The sequence below is a fragment of the Lithobates pipiens genome, unplaced genomic scaffold (genome assembly GCF_037356315.1).
Source record: "Lithobates pipiens isolate NorthernLeopardFrog02 unplaced genomic scaffold, aLitPip1_a1.2 Scaffold_64, whole genome shotgun sequence".
NCBI lineage: Eukaryota > Metazoa > Chordata > Amphibia > Anura > Ranidae > Lithobates > Lithobates pipiens.
In genome coordinates, this window is record NW_027507886.1 from 2,164,503 (window position 1) to 2,186,740 (window position 22,238).

Genomic DNA, 22,238 nt, shown 5'->3' on the forward strand with positions numbered 1-22,238 from the left:
TGATTGCCCCCTAGTTAACCCTTTCACCAGTGATCACCATATAACGGTTACAGGTGACGCTGGTTGGTTAGTTATTTTTTTTATAGTTTCCGGGCACCCGCCATTTATTACCTAGTCTCACTAGTGTACCCCTAAATTTAGGGGTGTCTACTTTCCAAAATGGGGTCATTTGGGGGGGTTTGTGCCATCTTGGCATTTTATGGCCTTCAAAACTGTAACGCCCTTAGAAAGCCTGAAGGCGGTGCTTGGTTTTCGGGGCCCCGTACGCGGATAGGCTCCCAAAAAGTCCCACATATGTGGTATCCCCGTACTCAGGAGAAGCAGCAGAATTTATTTTGGGGTGTCATTTCACATATGCCCATAGCATGTGTGAGCAATATATCATTTAGTGACAACTTTGTGAAAAAAATAAAAATAAAAAGTTTGTAATTTTCCCGCAACTTGTGGCAAAATATAAAATATTCCATGGACTCAACATGCCTCTCAGCAAATAGCTTGGGGTGTCTACTTTCTAAAATGGGGTCATTTGTGGGGGTTTTGTGCCATCTTGGCATTTTATGGCCTTCAAAACTGTAATAGGTAGTGAGGAGTGAAGTCAAATATTTACGCCCTTAGAAAACCTGAAGGCGGTTCTTGGCTTTTGGGGCCCCGTACGCGGCTAGGCTCCCAAAAAATCCCACACATGTGGTATCCCCGTACTCCGGAGAAGCAGCAGAATTTATTTTGGGGTGTCATTTCACATATGCCCATAGCATGTGTGAGCAATATATCATTTAGTGACAACTTTGTGAAAAAAAAAAAAAAAAAAAACATTTTTGTCATTATTCAATCGCTTAAGGCAAAAAAATAAAATATTCAATGGGCTCAACATGCCACTTATCAATTTCCTTAGGGGGTCTACTTTCCAAAATGGGGTCATTTGGGGGGGTTTTGTACTGCCCTGCCATTTTAGCACCTCAAGAAATGATAGGCAGTCGTAAACTAAAAGCTGCGTAAATTCCAGAAAACGTACCTTAGTTTGTAGATGTGACAACTTTTGCGCAAACCAATATACAGTTATTGACTTTTTTTTTTACCAAAGACATGTGGCTGAATACATTTTGGCCTAAATGTATGACTAAAATTGAGTTTATTGGATTTTTCTAATAACAAAAAGTAGAAAATATCATTTTTTTAAAAAATTTGCGGTCTTTTTCCATTTATATTGCAAAAAATAAAAATAAAAAAAATCGCAGAGGCAATCAAATACCATCAAAAGAAAGCTATTTGTGGGAAGAAAAGGACACAAATTTTGTTTGGGTACAACATTGCATGACTGCGCAATTACCAGTTAAAGCAGCGCAGTGCCAAATTGTAAAAAGACCTCTGGTCATTTACCAGCAAAATGGTCCGGTCTGAAAGTGGTTAAACAGCCACTAGCAAAACCTTGCACCCGAAGATACGGTCACATCAACCTTGTAAAATTAGAGACAGTGTGAACTGACAACCAGGTCGCCACCTTGCACACCTGGGAAAAAGATGGTTGATGTCGAAAAGCACAAGAGGCACCAATTTCCCTGGTAGAATATGCCATGGCAGGAAAGGGTGGCACCCATCCCTTTAGGGCATAAGCCTGAACTACAATCTGAGCCACCGAGAAGATAGTAGCCAATGAGATCGCCAGTCCCTTCTTTGGACCAGCCACCACTACAAAGAGCGAGGCCGACCTCTGAAAAAGGTGCAGACTGGCGAAGAGAAGCACGGGGTGACGTCACCAGTCCGGGGTTCCGCTCAGACGTGTTGCTGCCAGTTGGTTTGATGGTGGGGAATTTCTGACAGAGTTCTCACCAACGATCATATACTAATGTGGCTGGGAGGAGAGACTAAAGCAGGAGGTATTTGGATCCAAGTGGACCATCCTATGCAATCCAGCACAAAGACCCAGGTTGGGGGATAAGCCATAGGCACATTGGATCTCCCTAAAAAGAGAACTAGCGAGCTGGTAAGCTGCAGTAGATTTATTGGAGGCTCTTCACCTTGGTGTATTCTGTCACTTCTTGAGGGTGTTGTGTGCAGTGTCACTTGAGAAGATTGAAGATCTCTCTTTACATTTTTACTCCAATTGTGGACTTTCCATTAAACTGTGGATTATGTGCACTTGTTATTCACTTTTAATTAAAAAAAAAATTTGATTTACAGTTCATTTCACATGGGTTATTGAAAAAAGTTACACAAATGTGATTCAGATTGATTAACATTTACACGGTAGCAGTGTTTATTCATACTGCAATTTGTAGCAATTGTTATATAAAAAAAGTGTATAGTATATCATGTACACTTGTGCTTTTTGAGCGCAGCATTTTCTTTTGAATGGTGTGTCTCCCTCACATTAAGTTGCACCAGAAATTTATACATAATTCTCGTATTTGTATATTATTTTTTAGTATTAGACAGCGCTGTTTTCCCACTATTCACAAATTGTTAGTGCTCGTCCCCGACCACAAATCACAGAAACTAATGCTTGATGCATATGGGGACATGCAAGTATGCATCCTCAATGTCCAGGAATGCCAGAAAATCCCCAGTGGAGTGCAGTGACCACTGAGTGAACTGATTCCATCCTGAACCTTTATACCTTCACAAAGCTGTTGAGGGCCTTGAGATCCAGGACCTGACGGACCTCTTTCTTTGGGACTACAAACAGATTGGAGTAGAATCTCTGAAACCTTTCTAGTTTCGGTACAGGTAGTACCACCCTGCGCAGCAGCAGGTCCTGTACTGCCCCAAACAGGGCCTCCCGACGAGCCGGAAGATGAAGGTTAGAGGGAAACTGGTTTGGTGGACATAAAAAAAAGAAAAAAAATAACTTGTATCCTGAGGAAACCAGTTCATAGACCCACTGGACGGAAAGTAGGGAGGTGCTACAGGCTGCAAACTCCCGAAGATGACCCAAGAGTCGGGCAGAGGCAAACCTTCATGCAGTAACAGATTTGCTCGCAGGCTTGCGAAAACCAGGGACGCTTTTATCCCCAAGCAGACACCTTGTCGCACTGGGAACGCTTACCTGCCGACCCGGGTGGACGAAAAATCTACTTCTGAGCGGAAAAGGAGGACCCGTCCCTTGCCTACGGTGTGGCTTCCATTTTCTGGACTGTGGGAGCAACATACTCTTACCCCCAGTAACATTCTTAATGTCATCCAGCGAGGCTCCAAATAGGCTCTTTCCCTGGAAAGGCATGTCCACCAGTGCTTTCATAGATGCCCGTCTGCATTCCAGCCAAAACAGGTGACGTAGCACTACTGCTGATACTTAGGCTCTAGAGCCAGCTCTACGCAGACCGGGGGAAGCTTGTTGCTTCTCCAATTCATGGTGCAACAATTTAGCCTATTCAGTAAGAGTCTGCGATACCAGGGCTGTGGCCAACACTGGCCGCAATGCTGCCCCCACCAGCGTAAACATGGACCAGGCAAGCACCTTGGCCCTTCCGTCAGCAGGGTCCTTGAAAGCAGGAGTCCCTTACACCTGAAATTTGGTTACCTCATTTAACCTGGATACCGGAGGGGGGGGGGGATTTAACAAATTGGAGATTTCAGGAGACTCGCCTCAAAAGGGGTAATGCACTGCCATGTGTTTTGGGACTGAAAAGGCCTGCTGCGGTTTTCCCCACTCCGTGTAAATGAACTTATTAAAATAAGTTGGGCAAGGAAACACCTTAGCCGTGTGGGTCGGCTTGTGGGACCAGAAAGGGACCAACACCTCTGTAGATGCCCCCGCTGTATCCACCATTTTTAGGGTATCCTGCACCGTTGTAATAAGTGCTCCTACAAGCACCTTTTCCTGTGCTGACCCTGGAGATATCCTCACTGTCCGACCGGTCCTAGTCCGCATCCTCTGATACATCAGAACAGGGGTCACCAGGCACACCGGGACTGCTGGACACCTTCCACAGACCCATCACTCGAGCAGTATGGGGGTGCCTGACAGCCATGGTAAACAGACAGCAGTAGCCCGGTCATGTGTGCCCCAGAGCATATAGCTCACCAGCCACCCCTGGATTAGATGGGGCATGTCGTGGCTGAACCAGCACATAGCTAGGGCCTGTTCACTCGATGGCTGTTTATTGCAGATCACAGGAATCAAAATGCACAAAGAAAATTCCCAGGACCAATGGTCCCACCGGGAGCTAGGTCCTTCTACACTAGGCAGAAAAAAAAAAAAATTGAGCTGCTGGATGCAGTGAGGGGTTATAGCCAGTAAGACCGCCCCCTGGGGGCGATACTGTGCAAGTGTTGTAGTTTAACTCTTTCTGCTTAGTCTTCTCCTAAAGGGGGCAATATAACCCTATGATAAAGATGAGCTGCTGTATCCAGCAATGAATAGAGAAAGCTACCTCGGTTTCCAAGATAGATGAAGTTTAGCCCATTCTGCTCCAACTGAACTTTCATTTATGTTCAAGAGTTCCACATGGACTCAGCCAAAATGGTCATTACCTCCTTTTCTGCTTGGTTACACATTCCCCGTTTTCCTCCTCACCAATGCTGTGGGTACTCGGCGTTGCCAATTTGCACCTTTCACATTTGGTGAAAACCTAAGCGATAGATTTAGGCAAGCCAAAGTGCTTACCACAAACCTAGCTCTACTTTATTAAAAAGGGATACACATTTGAGGAGATTTACTAAAACTGATGTACGCAAAATGGTTTCTGTGCAGAGCTGCACCAGATTTTAGTCAGCTTCCAGGTGTTATTGTGAAAACTTAAATGATTAAGCTGTTAGAATCTGATGCAGCTGTGCATGCTAGCTGATCAGCTTCTGAGTGCTCAAGTTTTAGTACATCACCTGTGTAGGTTACCTGGACAATCTGCTAAAGGATTTGTTCTTCCTAGCCAACAGTGCCAGCGCTGTAGTGAGTCAGTTGGATTCTCAACCGTTAAATGTCATCAATGGAAGAGTAGCTAGGCCTAACCTTGGATAGTGTCCTGTGGTGAATCTTTCATGCGGGGGGGGGGGGGGGGGGGGAACCCACACACATTTGTACCCCCTGTTCACATGCCCTTTACCAGGATTGCCCCATCCCGCCTGCATGAGGGTTTTGGACTGGATGGTAGACACCTTTGGTAGTGATGTACACCCAAGTTTTATTTCAGATAATCGCATCTAAACATTCTGGCAGCATTAGACAAACAGATTTGGTCCTTGGTCTACCTCTAATGCATGTGCCCTGCAAGGACAGACTGGCACGGTGGATCTCCAACCTGGTGCTGTAGTAAATTATATAAAAAACAAAACAAAAACACCCCCCTTTCACCAAAGATGGAAAAACGGAACAAAAAAGGAACAAATGTCAGCCTACCAGGATGGGGAGGAGTCCTGGATGCTTTGTCAATTCCCAATCACCTGATGGTAGCTGCATATAATACATGGTTAAAATAAAAATCCTATATTCTGTGTTGTACTCCAAAAAATGGATTTTACTGCCAAGTCAAAAATCCTAGTTTACTTTTAAAATCAGAAGCCATTTGCTACTCTTCAAGTTAAACATAGGGAGCCTGACTAAATTAAAACAAAACATAATAAATCTTAAAACATAACTCAAAGACGTGTGCTTAGACCTTAAAGCTTACCTTAGAGTAAAATGCTTTCATCTCCTGCGTTGAAAAAGCCCACGTCCACAGCAACAGACATTACACTAAAAGGTTTAGTACATTATAGCCAAAAGGTCTCCGCCTACCTTGATTATACAAATACCAGGCCCTTACTCACTCTAGAGACAAGGCATTGGCCAAGCTACAGTTGCTCCCAACTGGAGCTGAACTGCTGATGTCAACTGACCCCAATGCAGACATTTGTAAAGTAAAACCATTTGTTGTGTGCAGTTGTGCCTTCACCATAATGTGCTAGTATGAACATGCTTGCCTCAGTGTGCCCTTCAGTGGTGAAAAGGCCAGCCTCTAGTTGGAAATTCACTACCACAGACCTTGCCACTCCTCGCTGGCCACTTAAGTCATTGATGTCAACAAGGATTTACTTTGTCCAAAATGCCCATCTCTATTATTAGTGTGGGACTTAGTCTTTGAGGGCTGTCTACACAAAATCTTAGGAATGGCATTTCTGCCTTTCAGCCTCTATGAGCTAGTTTATGTGGCTTAGAATGTATGGTTTTGGCACAAGCCATCTGGTAAGCCTGCAAGTGATCCTGCTGCACAAATGCCGCCTGTGAGAAAATACATCTGCCACATTAAGTACAGTCAGGACGACATCAAGAATGAAGAAACATTCACAATTCAAAAGCTACAGAATAACTTAGAACACCGTTAAAATATTTTATTTTATTGTGATTCTTGATCCAACCAACCATTTCACAACCCCTGTTTCAAGTACAAACAATGTCATTACAATACAATATACATGGAAACTGTCAAAGTGTGTTGCATTCACAGGAACCAAAGATAACTTAGATGAATATCAACTGCTTTACAATAAGTGGCAACATCTGCCGGTTTGAGGTGAAAATTCATCTATGAACCTTGTGCTTCCAACTCAGAAGGCTGTATATCAGGCTCTTCATCATTGTAAATATTTTCAGCCTGCAATGAATACATTAAAATGTCAGTCAAGCATACATTAGTTCATCAAAATTCCTAAGGCTTGTTATAACCCCATGGTGACTGTGTGCTTTAAAAAATTAAGTCAGTGCTGACTAGCACCACCCTCGACAGAAGCCCAAATTATAGCCATTCCTATGGGGGAGGTTTAAGTAGCACTGAAGTCACAACCCACTCAGTTCTGTAGTACTCCTGTCATATATCACTGCCTCCTTTACTCCATTTGTACCTATAAGGGACTGAACCCCCCCAACCTCCCACAGCTCATTCTGCTACCTGTTAAAACACTTATCCCGCTTTCTCTTGCAAGCATTTGGACGATTACAATATCAGTTGGCTGCTTGGCTGTGTTATGGGAATGACAGCAGCTCAGAAAGAGCACTCATTCACAAAAACACAAGTCCACAATTTGTCAGTAGTAGTTTCCAGTATGTACCGTTGTCAACTTGTGTTTTGTGAATGGCAAACGCTGCACCCCAGCAGCTGCCATTCACACAATGCAAGCTTTTACTTATTGCTGCAGTTATCTTGCTGTAGCTGGTGGCTGTGGGAGATGGCATGCTCAGACTTGTGTAAATTGAGTAGGAGAGGTGTAGGAATACATGACAAGGGCTGCTGATTTTCTGTCTGCAGCATAAAGTGGAGGTGGTGAGCAGTCAGTGAAAAGCTAGTCTCCTTCTCCCAGCACTGACAGATAGCTAGCCCTTCTCCCCAGCCTTCAACACCGCTCAGCACCAATTCGACAGGGACAAGTGCTGTGTACTGGATCCCCTGGGAATTTAACACAAATTAGGAGAGATCTTCCTTTAAAGTAGAGTTAGTCTGTGTTTATTAAAAGTCAGCAAATACAAAAAAATGTAGCTCGTGACGTAACACTCATTTGTCCCCACACTCCAGCAATGCACCTGCCTAAACCCTTGGTTCTCTCCCTCGCCAGCATCACAAGTGTAGGCCCCCGGCTGTGAAAGCTTGCAGCTTCAAAGGCAGGTGTGCACTGTGCCGCAATCCAACCTCCACTTGAGTTGCCTAGGCTGCCTGAGCAGAAGTGGGAGCTGGGTACCTGTCAAAAGTCAGCAGATGCTGTATTGTGTAGCTGCTAGCTTTAAAAAAAAGACCTGGGCAGACCTCCGCTTAAAAATGTCAAGTGGAATTTTTTTTTTTTTTACGTTCAGGTAGAGTGGAAAGGGATTAGACCCCTTACTTGGCTTTACTGCTGTCTGTGCATCCATTAATGAGATGCACCTCATTTGTTCTGCTTACCGTTAGCAAAAAAATCCCAAGTTTTGGGTTGACGTCAAAATAGGAAGAGGGGAAAACCTCCAATGGAGGCACTAGTTCTGGTGACACTTAAGGGATTATCTATCTCCCCAACAGGACGCAGATGGCAAAAACTGACGGAGTTTATAATTCTCCCTCACTCCCTCCAAAAATGTTACATTTATTTAGCGACAGTTTAAATGTAAACGGTCTAGAATAATCTAATAAGCTTTTACATATTTGTACATCAATTTTTTATGGAAGGAAAAACATATTCATAGTTGCTTGAACTCACCATTTGCCATATTTGCATAATGTTATCTTCAGACACTGAGCAGATTACCCAGGGTTCATTTGGATTCCAGCTGAAATCCGAGATCTTTGCTGTGTGCCCACCATGAATAAACTACCAACAAAAAGAATTAAAGCTCCAATTTGCTGTTTAGAATTGCACAAAAGGCTTAAATGCAAGTAGGTCAACAAAATTAGGCTTACCAAAAGTTCAGGGGGCCCATCCTCTGCATCTTCTGCCGATTGTTCTTCACCGATTTTACTGGAGACATACATATTTAGCATTAGAAAACTTGAGTACATTTGTAAAACCACATTGGAAAAAATAAAATATAAAATATAAAAGTCAAATTCACCCAAAACCAAATTTCAGATTTTTTGGCCACAAGTTTAACCCATTCCTGCCAAGCATACGCAGATGTGCGTACTCTGCTTTCAGTGGTTATCCTGGGATGATGCCCACCGCTTTACCGTTTAGAGCAGGCGATCAGCTTTCCAGGTATAACAACCGATGCGGCTAAAAGCCGCTCAGCTGCTATACCGGAGGAGCAGGAAGGTACGTGTCGCCCCCCCCCCCCGATCTTCCCGGGCCTCCCTTTCCACCAGAAGGCCTGATCGAACATCTGCCAACTCTGGCGGCTAGCGACAAACTGGAGTGAAGCCAGAAATGGCTCTGTTCTAGTATCCTGGATCTAAACACAGAAGCAACGTCATGTCACTTCCTGTTTACTCGGCTGCCAATGGTGCCAGATTTAAAATATATATATATATATATATATATAGTATCCAGATACACCATTTTCGGTGATCTGAATACTTTGAAGTGCAAAAGGAGGGATTGGAGGTCTTTTTGAACAGAGAACCCTCCAAAAAAAAAAAAAAAAAAAAAAAAAAGTGTACCTGTCACCACCTATTACTGTCACAAGGGATGTTTACATTCCTTGTGACAGCAATAAAAGCAATCACTATTTTTTTTTCCTAAAAACAATTTTCAAAGTGCCCCCGTCTCCGCAAGCTCGCGCAGCAAAGAAAATGCATACGGGAGTCGTGCCCGCATATGTAAAAACGGTGTTCAAGATAGACGCGATTGTCAGAGTGAGAGCAATAATTCTGGCACAAGACCTCCTCTAACTCTAAACTGGTAACTGTAAAAATGTAAAGCGTCACCTATGGAGATTTTTAGGTACCAAAGTTTGTCGTCGTTCCACGAGTGCATGCAATTATAAAAGCGTGACATGTTTGGTATTCATTTACTCGGCATATCTTTCATATACAAAAAAAAAAAAATTGGATAACTATACAGTTTTGTAAAAAAAGTAATGAAAGCGTCCCTTTTCCCAAAAAGTTGCATTTAAAAACACCGCTGCACAAATACTGTGTGATATAAAATATTGCAACAATCTGCATTTTATTCTCTAGATTCTGCGCTAAAAAAACTATACAATAATGTTTAGGGGTTCTACGTAATTTTCTAGCAAAAAAAATACGGATTTTAACTTGTAAACAACAAATGTCAGATTTAGTCATGAAAAGGTTAAGCACAGTAAAAGGACGTAGGGAACCAACAGTTTCTCCCAACTGTTCCAAAAACCCATTGTACAATTCCTGCATTCTACAGTGGGTGCCAGGACAAAAACTCTGGTGCCTATGTTTGGGACTTGTTATCCTGGGCTAGCCAATCAAGATGGCTGAAGACTTTGGACCAAAAGGTCAGTGGTGACTGAGCGAGGAGAGAGATCGCTAGAGCATTTTGGAAGATAAATGTGTAATAACAAAAAATATCCCATGCATACTTCATGGGAAGAGCCCTGGGGATCAATATATTCAGTCTTCCTTTAACCACTTAAGGACCAGGCCTCTTTTTTAGATTTGGCGTTTACATGTTTAAAACAGTTTTTTTGCTAGAAAATTACTTAGAACCCCCAAACATTATATTTTGTTTTTTTGTAACACCCTAGACCAGTGATGGCGAACCTCATGCTCATGCACTCTGCAGTATAGTGGAGCATCATGGGAAATGTAGTTCCAGAACATCTGGGGTGCCAAGGTTCGCCATCACTGCCCTAGAGAATAAAATGGCGGTCATTGCAATACTTTTTCACATCGTATTTGCGCAGCGATTTTACAAGTGCACTTTTTTTTGGAAAAAATTCACTTTTTTTAATAAATAAAACGATAAAATTAGCCCAATTTTCTTTATATTGTGAAAGATAATGTTACGCCGAGTAAATTGATACCCAACATGTCATGCTTCAAAATTGCACCCGCTCGTGTAATGGCATCAAAATTACCCTCAAAAATCTCCATAAGCGACATTTAAAAAAATTCTACAGGTTCCACGTTTTGCATTACAGAGGAGGTCTAGGGCTAGAATTATTGCTCTACCGATCGTGGCAATACCTCACGTGTGATTTGCCCGCTGTTTTCATATGAGGGCGCTACTCATGCATGCGTTCGCTTCTACACTTTTACACTTAAAAAAATAATAATTGATCACTTTTATGCCTATTACAAGGAATGTAAACATCCCTCGATAGAAAAAAAAAAAAAAAAAGCATGACAGGTCCTCTTAAATATGAGATCTGGGGTCAAAAAGTCCTCAGATCTCATAAAAAAAATAGTCATTTTAAAAAAGAACATTGGGAAAATAGATTTATATTATATTATATTATATTATATTATATTATATTATATTATATTATATTATATTATATTATATTATATTATATTATATTATATTATATTATATTATATTATATTATATTATATTATATTATATTATATTATATTATATTATATTATATTATATTTATATATAGATATAGATATATAGATATATAGATATATAAGAGGTATGGGCAGAAGCGACGTTTTGACGTAGCTTCCGCCCTCCTATGGTATAGAGACAAGTGGGGGCCATCTTAGCCTCACTCGTCTCCATACCCAGCCATCCACAGGACCCGATCGCCGCTACCGACGGCTCCGGTAAGCGGCGGAAGTGGGAGGATTGCACCTCTCCCGCCACAGATAATGGTGATCTTGCGGCGAACCCGCCGCGGAGACCACTGTTATCGTACAGAGGACCACCTCCTGTAAAGAGGGATACCTTGTTTGTGGCAGCAGCTGCTGCCGTTACGGAGATATCCCTCTTCAAAAAGGATGTATATTTACATGAAGCAGTCCTTAAGTGGTTAAGCTACTTGACAACTAAAGTCAAATAGTGAATTGACCTTTTAATTTGAATTGTGACTAGTAAAAACCTTACCTCAAATCCCAGACATTCAGCCTGCGATCGGTACCACTGGATGCAAGGATGGTTTCATTATGAGGTGACCAGTGAACCTTGTCCAAATAAGGAAAAGAAGAAAAAAAAATAAAAAAATAAAAAAAATGGAGACCTCAAAATTAACATCACTAAATGGAATGCTAGAAAAATCAGGTCTGTGTCGCATGAGAAGCAAAGTCAAGCAAGTAGGAGCAAAATCTAAGCATCTCCATTGAATGTTTAACTACTTGCCGTCTGCACTATATCCAAAAAAGACTGCTACAGCAAGTACTTAATTTGTCGGGAGGACGCCCTCCCGTGCTTGAGCGGCCTGCACTCCCCCTGCGGGGGTACTCTGATCAGCAAGTCTGAGACTCACCAGATCAGAGATCTGAGTAAGGGTCATTCCCGACCCCTTACATTATCAGCCGTTAGCCGATGACAGCTGATCATGTGACCTAAACAGAGGCGGTAATCTGCCATTTTCTCTCCTCACGCTAAGAGTGAGGAGGAGAAGAAAAAAAAAAAAAAAAAAAAAAAAAAAAAACCTGATCAGTGGCTGCGAGAGGGAATCTTGGTCCAGATCATGGAGAGGCTTTTGTGCCCACCACACCCCAGTGTCAATGTTAAGTACCCAGTAAGCAAGTGGTTAATAAAATCAGAAAAAAGCTGATCTGCACTTCCTTCCTCTGCCAATCAAGGCAAATACACAGATTAAATTCTCTTCTGTATGGTAGAGCTCTTTTGGCAACGATGGAGAGAGACAGAGAAGCTACCCTTCTACAGCTACTAAACTATGTATTAGCATGTGCTACTAAAACTATGGACATCGGACTCCTAAAAACAGTGAAACTCACCTGGAAAATTTCATCTTTATGAGACTCAAACGAATGAAGCTTGAGTTTTAGATTTCTTAAGTCCCACAAGGCAACAGTCTTAAAAGAAAGCAAAAAGAAAGGCTAAATCAGCAGGATTCATGACATTTAAAGTGGTTCTAAAGGCTCAAGGTTTACCTTCATGCATTCTGTGTATGAAGGTAAAACTGCAGCTGTCATCCACGCATGCACGACCCCTCCCCCGATCCAGCGATGTGCACAAGTGCCTTGGCTCTGAGGACTCTGCCTCCTCATTGGAGGAGACAGCAGCAGGAGTTATTGACTGTCAATCACAGCCACCAAACCAATTAGGAAAGTGGGAGGAGCTAACAGCTCTGCACATGAACCGACATGCAGAGCTGCAGCTCGGGAGCATGCCTGTTTGGGAGCCCCCATTGCTAGCCGCTTACGCTGGGGGCAGAAGCGCCAGCGGGGGACCCAAGAAGGGGAGGATCGGGGCAGTACAGAGCACACATATAGCTTTTTTTTTTAAAGACTTTATTAATATAGTCTTTTCCATAAATGGCAGTAGAAGCATGACTGCGCAAGGTAAAACTATTACTACATTTTTGCAGTTTGAAAAATAGCAAACATTTCCATAGCATATAAAATCTCAGACCATAGTCTAAAAAACAAATTAGCAGGGAGCAAAGACTTAAAAAGTAAAATTCCTGGCTTGCTAGTCATGATATAGACAATTAAAGATAAGAGTTCTCTAATGTGGCAAAGGGGGGGGGAAGAAAAAAAAAAAAAAACACCCCTCAAAGCTTTTTAGTGACAGGTTTTCTTTACTGCTACATTACAGGTCTAAACACAACACCCCCCATAGGATTTCTCACCTGCTCTCCCTCAATAAGACTTACAAAGTGCAGATTGTGCTCCATTAGCTTCTTCCCCAGCCAGAGACCGCAAGCGACCTTTTACACATTGCTTAGAGTGTGTGGAAGCAATTCCTTTCATCCAACATCAAAGTTAGCTTGGCACATGTACATTCCTTATTCTGGCCCATACACTGTTCGAATTTCGGCTGGTTCAGCAGAAACCAGCTGAGATTCGAACCGTTAATAGGCAGGCTGAACGTACCAAGTTTATTAACTTGGTACAACCGAACCTGCCCGATTCTCTTACGATTATCGCTAGCAGCTGGTATAGCCACTAGTGATAACGGTCTTCCCCCAGCAAGGACTGCTTCACCCACCCGTCCACTGGGAGAATACAATCTTGGTAGGAGGAATTCCTAAGAACACTGATAGTGCTGATGGGGGAATTGTGCATATTTCTTTCCTGCAACCACAGGAAAGAAATTTGCACCGTGTATAGCCATGTCTTTCTACTATCCCCAATTATATTTGTCAATCTTTAGACATGCTCAATTCATAATAGCCTTTTGAAAACAAAATCAGGCACTAACCTTATCAGCAGACCCCGTGGCCAGGATAAACTCACTGTATGGATTGAAGGACAAACAGTTGACCTCTGCAGTGTGCGCATCTACTGAATGACTTGGTTTTGATGTTGTATTAGACCGGGTGTCCCAACTGGAAAAATAAAAATTTGTTTTAGTTTTATAAATTACACAAGCAGCAATGACTTCAAAGCTATTCCCCCAGTCTTACCCATATTATAGAATATGTACCATTTAGAATATTGTTAAAAAAAAAAAAAAACCCACACACCACTTAATTTGGAAAGGCAGAGTTAAAGGCAATTTTGCCAACAGGCAGGCTCTATTGCAGAAGAGACATGCAAGGTCTCTCCTACAAATAAAATACACTTACTTGCCAGTTTACAGTCCTCTGCTGAAAAGGCACAGCTCCATTTACATTCTGCAGTACCAGTGTGCTGGAATAAAAGGACAGTGGCAATGCATGGGAGTGATGCCATCCCACACCAAACGAAGACCAGCTGAATGCAGCCACAAATCTTGAACATTAGACTTTTTTTGCATGTGTATTATGCAAAATGTAGGTTTCTTGTATAGGCAAATGTAGATGGGGCACCAAAAACAGCTGTGCCCTTTTAGGTAAACTCCAGATTTAGTTAGGTTCATTTGGGGTTAGTTGTCGCCTCTGAAAAGCAATCAAGGTGGATTGCTTTTTAGGGATGGTCAATAGGCAGCTGGGAGGCATGCCACCACTTCAGGTCTGTTTTAAACCTAAAAAAAAAAAAAAAAAAAAAAAAAGGGGACAAACCACCTGACTGCAACCTCTTTAATTGCTAGTGCTTCTGGCACAGTCACATTACCTGTAATGGGTCACTTTCAGTCGCCATACCACCCGCCCAGTACAACGGAGGGCGGGACACAAAGCATCACAACTGCAGAATGTGTACAGCACTGAGCGGTTGCATGTCTTTGTTTAGGTAGATGATTTCTGAGCAGTAATACGCAATACAGCAGCTCAATTCCCTGCCTTTACTACTTCCCTTGTACACAAAATCTGAACAAACCCTTGGTGGTCTAAAGATAACCTATTTTTGCCAAGAAAAAACCCCACGCACGATTTCTCACAACCATTAGTTATGCCAACAATTTTACCAATCTGGTACATTGTAAGCAGTAGACAAAATGCAATTTTTTAAGATATATGTAGCAGGCATGCTCATCTGCAGAAAGATGAACTATAGCCAATTTGCCTCTATAACTACACTCACTACTTATTACCAACAGATGCTTATTAATGCAATTATCCAAAAATGTATTCGCAGCACAATTACAAAATCAAGCAGGGAGAGGTTAGGAACTTTGTTAATGTTTACATTTAAAACACCAGAACGGCAGATAAAATGTGATTGCAGATATTTGGACTTTTCCCGATTGTAGGTGACAGGCAGTTTTTTTTAATACTCAATTATATATACACACACAAAACATTTTTATAAATACATCTTAGTCCAAGGAGAACCTCTCATTCAAGTTAAAGAGGGATTCCACCCAAAAAAATAAAATAAAAAATATTAAAAAGCCAGCAGCTATAAATACTACAGCTGCTGACTTAATAAATGGGCACTCACCTGTCCCAGGTTCCAGCGATGCCGGCAGCCGAGGCCGATCGATCGCTCGGCTCTCGGCTGCTGCCGCCACCATTCTAGGTGAGGGAATCAGGAAGTGAAGCGAATCGGCTCCACTTCCCGGTTCCCTACTGCGCATGCGCGAGTCGCGCAATAGGAAATCTAGACAGACAGCGCGGCAGGGCAGGAAATGGCGTAGACTCCCACGGGAGTCTATGCCCAGAAGTGGGTGTAAATACCTGTCTTTGACAGGCATCTCCACCCCCCCTCCCCCCTGAAAGGTGTCAATTGTGACACCGGAGGGGGGGAGGGATCCGATCAGCAGAGGTTCCACTTTAGGGTGGAATCCCGCTTAAAAAATAAAAAAAATAAAATAAAAATAAAAACACACACATACACAACCCTAGTAACCTTTTAACTTGTTTGCCGCTGGTCATTTATCTACACCCTGTATTTGTACACATTCCTTTTCTATTCTCCCTTTCTAGATCATTTATCACTTTTCCATTCCTATCCAAAAGTAGGAAAAAGGTAACATTAAGCCATACATCCTAGATCTTATATTTGTGTCACTCCTCTATGCTCACACATTATCTTTTTATAGGATAGTATTTGATAAACTGTTTTCATCCACTGATTTACTGAGGGTGGTGCCACTTGCATCCATCTTACCCCAATTTGCTTCTGTGATAAAAATGGTGTTTCTTGCAATATAATCTTAGTATGTCTTGGCTATATCTCATCCTCCAGTAATCCCAACACACCTCAGTACTACATGGAATTCATCTAACCAATTGACTGGATTTTCCTATTACTTGCTTCCAATACCTTAAAAATTAAATCACAGTGCCACATTAAGTGTAAGAAGTCTGCCCCCCTTTCTCTTTCCACCTCTCTTCCGTCATATGCAGGATGATCATCTGCCATTTATCCCTTAGCTATAACTTTACTCGCATTTAGTGCAGGCCAACAGTCCTTTAGGGCTCTGTGCTCTAAAAACCCCAATAAAGGGGGAACTTTGACATCTTGGGATTCTGGCTACCCAATTGCACCTGTAGAACATGGAGCTGTAGATCTGGATAAACATTTTATGGGAGATGTTATACTGTAAACATATTAAAATGAATGATTATATAACTGCCTATGTGGCTATGCCAGTTTCCTGAAATCACAGTCCATAAATATATTTAACTGATCAAAAGCTGGGTTATGCCAGATTGGGACTTCCAAAAGGGCGTCATTAAAGCCCACCACACCGATCGTGTCAAAGTTTAGAGATTTTTACTTTGGTTAACCTCGCTGCCTGTGCCTCCAATCCCACTAAAAGCTCATCTACTTCGAAAATCTTCAAAGATACCCCACAACCCCTCTCCCTGTTCCTGGGATACCCACTTCTGCAGATGCTTCTATTGGCCCATCAGATAAGAAAAATACATCCGGCAGAGCTAATCCTGCATTCGTTTTAGGTTGCCATATCGCTAATTTTAACTTACATCTTCCATTAGCCCATATGAATCTGGTAAAGTGGGAGTTGAATTTACTAAATACTAATTTATGCATTACTGGTGAACGTGAGAATACATACAAGCATGTAATATTGTTTTAATATAATTTATTCTCCCTGCTACCCATAACGGCAATACAGATTTCTGCCAATTTATCTTCAAACCAGAGAATCCCCCAAAGACAGGCAGTTTAAAATTTTCATAATTGATGTCCTGGGGTTTTTATGACCAGTCTCTAGTGTTTATGATAGGGAAAACAAAAAAAAACAAAAAACACACACCACCCACACACATCTGAAGAACAGCTAGTTCTGTGAATGGAGATGCCCCACTGAGAAAGGTCAAAGCAGAATGAGGAAACTGCAAACGAACATTGGTTATTGGAGTTACAATAGCCTATCTTTACATCTGTGATCAGACAGTTTTGTAGCAAAGAGAGGTCTCCCTCCCCCGAGCATTTGTGTAGGGTTCTCAAAGTGTTCAGTTGGTGCATGTACATAAAATGGAGGGGGGGGTTTTGGGGGAAGAACGAAAAAAAAACCCCCACACACAACTTACATCATGAGCTTCTGATCGTCTGCTACAGAGCCGAACAAAGATTCATGTAAAAGGTGCCAGGCTACATCTTCTACCACTGCCGAGTGGCCCGTAAAAATGGCTTTAGCATCGACTATTTTCCCCTCTTTTGGTCCAGCACTTATATCCCACAAGCAAACAGTCTGAAAACATAATAAGATTTTAGTAATCAGAGAACACTACCTTAAAAAGGTTAAAAATTAAAAAAATAAAATGTAACTGCCAACCATCAAATACCTGTGTATCAAACACATTTTGCAATCCAATTCAGCCACACATCACAGGATAGCCACTACTGTATCACACCACATATAGGAGCCGCTGGTGAATAAGGTTCCCCCACCCTGCACAGCCAGCCAGACATACCGAATATTGACCGTAGCCCAAGTCAGGAGACAGTCCACTTGGATAGGGAATAAGGAAAAAAGGGATGCCCGCTTGACTTGGAACAACTTCTCTATATACAGTCTATGGACAATCCTCTTCCTCCAGCTTGCATAAAAAAAGGACAGGCTCAGTTGGAACACTGATGAATCTAACAAATGCACTTAGATTAAGCAGAAGCCCCTTACAGACAGGAACATCCAGCCCCTTGGGTTGTATACAGAAAATCCAGTGTCCAGCTACATTCCTGTGTCTGATCCCAGAACTACCTAGTCAGGCATTGCCAAGCCCACTTGGCTGGAGCTGCCCCTTACTAGCCCCTCCTGGCCACTTCCAATAGTCCTCACTGACTGTCACTTACCCGACTGACTTCTCCTGGACATGCTAGCTGGCTCCTGCTGTCCTCTTGCTCCCATGCCTCTGGCCAGGACTCCTGTATGTTGTAAGAGAATTCCCCAGCACCCAAGGGGCTACCCTCAAGGGCCACCAACAGCCTCCTCAGCACGCCATCTTCCACCAAAATGCCCCTGCAGGAATGACCCGAGTATTTAACCACTTGCCTACAGGGCACTTTTACCTCCATCCCAACCAGGTCAATTTTCAGCGCGCCCACACTTTGAATGACAGTTACTCTGTCATACAACACTGTACCCCATACGAAGTTAGTCTTCACACACAGCTTTCTTTTGGTTGTATTTAATCACCACTGGGGTTTTTTGCACTAGCCAACATACGTTTTTCTTCTCCTTAAGGTGGTGGTTATATTTAGAGAGTAAACATTGTGCTGTTAGTTTTTTGTGTTTATACTGAAATACGTGATGTTTCCTCTGCAACACTGCCCTTGTATTCTCCCATAGACTAACCACTTCAGCCCCAAGTCATGTTGAGATTTGTTTACAAGTTAAAAATCAGGGTTTTTGCTAGAAAGTTACTTAGAACATCCATGCACGCACAGTAAAACATACACCCTAGAAAATAAAATGGAGGTCATTGCACTACTTTGTCACACCATATTTGTGCAGCGTTCTTACAAGCACAATTTTTTTGGAAAGAATACGAGTTAAAACAGTAAAGTTAGCCCAATTTTTTTTTCTATATTGTGAAAGATAAAATGTTACAAGTAAATTGATACCCAACATGTCACGCTTTAAAATTGTGCCCGTTGGTGACAAACTGACACTTAATCCATATGGTGACATTTAAATTTTTTTTACAGGTTACCAGTTTTGAGTTAGAGGTCTAGTGCCAGAATTATTGCTCACTCTAATGATCGCAGCGATTCCTCACATGGGTGGTTTGAGCAGTTTTCATATGCAGGAGCGACTTACGTATGCGTTCCGCTTCTGCATGCGAGCTCGGGACAAAAAAAAAAAAAAAAAAAAAAAAAAAAAAGAAGTTTACCTACACTGTCCTTTACAAAAAATAAATTGAGTCACCTATTACAAGGAATGTAAACACCCCTTGTAATAGAAAAAAATAAGCATGACAGGACCTCTTAAATTAGTTGACCCACTTTCAGTAATTGACATAATCTGTTCTGTCTCCTCATACAGTGCCCCCATCCGTTTCATTAAAAAATACCTCCTTCACCGTATCTCACAGTGGCTCCCTGCGCTCGAGAAACCAGCTGTGTCTCCTTTACCCATCTTCCAGAAGCAGCGGATGGAGCCGAGGTTTCCCACCAACATCAGCGGGACACGAGGAGAGGCGACACTGCCAGTCACGTGATCGATTGGGGGGGTGGGGGTGCACCACCATGAGATACGGTGGAGGAGGTTTTTTTTTTTTTTTTTTTTTAAATGAAACAGACAGCGAGGCACTTTATTATTGGAGACACGACAGATATATCTATATACTATTAGTTATTCCTGCAGCAGGAGGGCACTGTCATAGGTGACATGCAAAGAGGGAAGGGGAGGAGGACAGAGAGAAAGTAAAGCAGGCTGTGGACGACAGAGGCACGCAAAAAGACCATGGTATCAGGGGCTCGGTAGTCATGATTATCGTGGTCTGTTTGCAGAGGTGAGGGTATAGCCAGGCAGGATCAGCCAGGTATTAGAGGGTGCCAAATTTCACAGCACAAGCACCGTGCTGTAGAACATGCTTAAAAAAAATAAAATAAATAAAATAAAAAAAAGACAAAAAAGGAACAGAATCTTTTTTTTGGGTTAACTCTTTAAAAATGAGATTTTCTTCAAAAAGACCTCAGATCTTATTTACACTAAAATGCAAAAATAAATATTCACTTTAAGAGCACTGGGCAAAAGTGACATCGCTTCCACCCTTCAATTCTATGGAGCCGAGTGGTGGCCACCTTTTCCTCACTCAGCGTCGAGGCAGAGGGGAGCAGGCGTGATAGTCTCCGCCGCTACCGATGGCTCCGGTAAGCGGCGGAGACGACCGGAGTGTGGCGGGGCCTCTCCCGCCCCTGATAAAAGTGATCTCGCAGCGAACCCACCCCCCCGACCACTTTTATCCGAAAAAGACGCACACCGTTCCTGAAAATACCAGGGTTATGGCAGCTAGCTGCTGTCATAACTCCAGTATTTAACGTCATAATGCCTACGTACAGTTACATTGGCGTGAAGTGGTTAAGCAACATTCTTCCCATTACCAGTATAGGCCTGTAGGAGCCAAATGCTCTGAGCGCATAGCCTACTATTACACACTTGTCTGATCTTCTAACCCTTCTGGTGACATCAGCCGTGGGAAGGTCCACGCTGTCACTTCCTGATGCTCGAAGCTCCAGGAACTGGCCCTCTACATCCAGCGTTTGAAACCACTGCACCATGACGACAGCCAAGATATCTACACACAGATAAGCTGTAATCCATAAACTTATTGAAAGTGTTCCTAATCCTGTTTTTAGACATTAAACCTTGGTATACTACACTCAATTGGCGCATCCTTCCCTCTCTCTGCTTATAACTAAAGTTCAAATACAGAGAATAAAGTTAAATTAAATATAGCTTCAAACTGTCTTTCAATATATTTTCTACCTCCCAGGAGTAGCAACAACCCATTATGGTCTAACAGAATTTAGAACGTCACCAATTACTACCTAAAAAGTATAAAAACAAACTTTAGTTATGATAGTGTGCGGGAGGTATAAAACCGCTGTCTGGCTTTCATTGCTGTCTGACAACATTAAAAGGCATCTTAGCTTACTTACATGGTCATCAGATGCACTGAGTAGGTGTCCACTGAGATTAGAATTCCAAGACAGTCCATAACCCTCCTTTTGATGCCCTCTCAATCGGAGATCCGGGCTGCACTCTCCACTGGGGTCTACAAAGAAAACAAACAGCAGGTACTTTTAGAAATTCCCTTCTACAAAAAAAGTCCACAAGCAGCACTATAATAGTTTTTACCTACAAAAACCCTGAGATTTGCATTTTAAAAAGTAAACTGCCTTCTGGTTTCCAAAAGCATGAGATTCACAGTTAATCTTTTACTGTAGAGCAAGTAGAGCTGGGGGGGGATTGACTTAAATCTTGAACAGAGTTGAGGTCAAATCGATGCAAACATTTCAGCAAAGTTTTGAATTTTCTTCACCAGGACCGGCGCTGACACCACGCTGCTCCTGGGATGCTGCGGGCAGGAGTTTATAGGTGAGGCAGCAGCTTTGGACTCCACTGCTGGATGGTCCTTGCTATTTGCATCCTGGCCAGGAACAAAGACTTATAAAAATATAGATTGTTTTCCCTCCTCAGGAATGGAGAGGAGGCCCAGTAAACACTGGACAGGGGCATCCATGCAGTCATGGAGGAATTTAACCACCTGCGACCAGTATCCTTGAAGGGAGGGACAAGATCGTATTAGGCGACAGAATGTTCCCCCAGGTCTTCACACTTAGGACCAGCCGGGCTGTTTTCTAGCTTATATTTGGAAAGGTGAATCGGTGTTAGGTAAGACCCGTGGAGAATGTAACGCGATCAATCTAGGGGACACCAATTTACAAGAGGCCAGCACCTCTTCCCAGTCCTCATCCGCCACCTGGATTTCAGTTGATAAGCCTGAGCAGCAGCTGCAGGTAACATGAAGTGACTATAGAATGAAGACATTTTCTTGGGATCCTGACCACCCACACCAGGTAGAACGATTCAAGGCTGGGGGTGGAATCGCTGAATTGGGAATTGAGGGCATGGCAGAGTTGGAGGTAACGGAAGAACATGTGATTGGGCACAAACATCTATCAGAGCTTGAAAAGTTTTAACTGAACCATCCCCCCCCCCCCCCGAGCAATCCATATAGTTTATAAATCAGGGACAGTCACATTTTATAGATTTCTCCAAAAATTACCATGCACTAAACAATTTGTGCATTTCCTGAAAACCTGCTTTTGATAAATCAGCTTTGTAAATATACAGTGCCTTGAAAAAGTATTCGGCCCCCTTGAACTTTTCAACGTTTTGCCACATTTCAGGCTTCAAACAAAGTTATAAAATTTTTATTTTTTGTGAAGAATCACCAACAAGTGGGACAATTGTGA

The 22,238-nt window shown here is 42.4% G+C and overlaps 1 protein-coding gene across 1 annotated transcript in view; it reads right to left on the bottom strand.

The window, feature by feature from the left end:
* Positions 1 to 6,288: 6,288 nt before the first annotated feature.
* Positions 6,289 to 22,238, bottom strand: part of LOC143958919 (histone-binding protein RBBP7) — a 28,693-nt gene continuing 12,743 nt past the window's right edge. Inside the window, exons 5-12 of the mRNA XM_077467906.1 lie at positions 20,919 to 21,034; positions 17,345 to 17,505; positions 13,684 to 13,810; positions 12,255 to 12,332; positions 11,398 to 11,474; positions 8,337 to 8,394; positions 8,137 to 8,247; positions 6,289 to 6,566 (exon numbers count right to left, since the gene is read on the bottom strand). Coding sequence (XP_077324032.1) covers positions 6,498 to 6,566; positions 8,137 to 8,247; positions 8,337 to 8,394; positions 11,398 to 11,474; positions 12,255 to 12,332; positions 13,684 to 13,810; positions 17,345 to 17,505; positions 20,919 to 21,034 — 797 coding nt within the window. The 3' untranslated portion in view covers positions 6,289 to 6,497. The remainder of the gene's footprint in view (positions 6,567 to 8,136; positions 8,248 to 8,336; positions 8,395 to 11,397; positions 11,475 to 12,254; positions 12,333 to 13,683; positions 13,811 to 17,344; positions 17,506 to 20,918; positions 21,035 to 22,238) is intronic.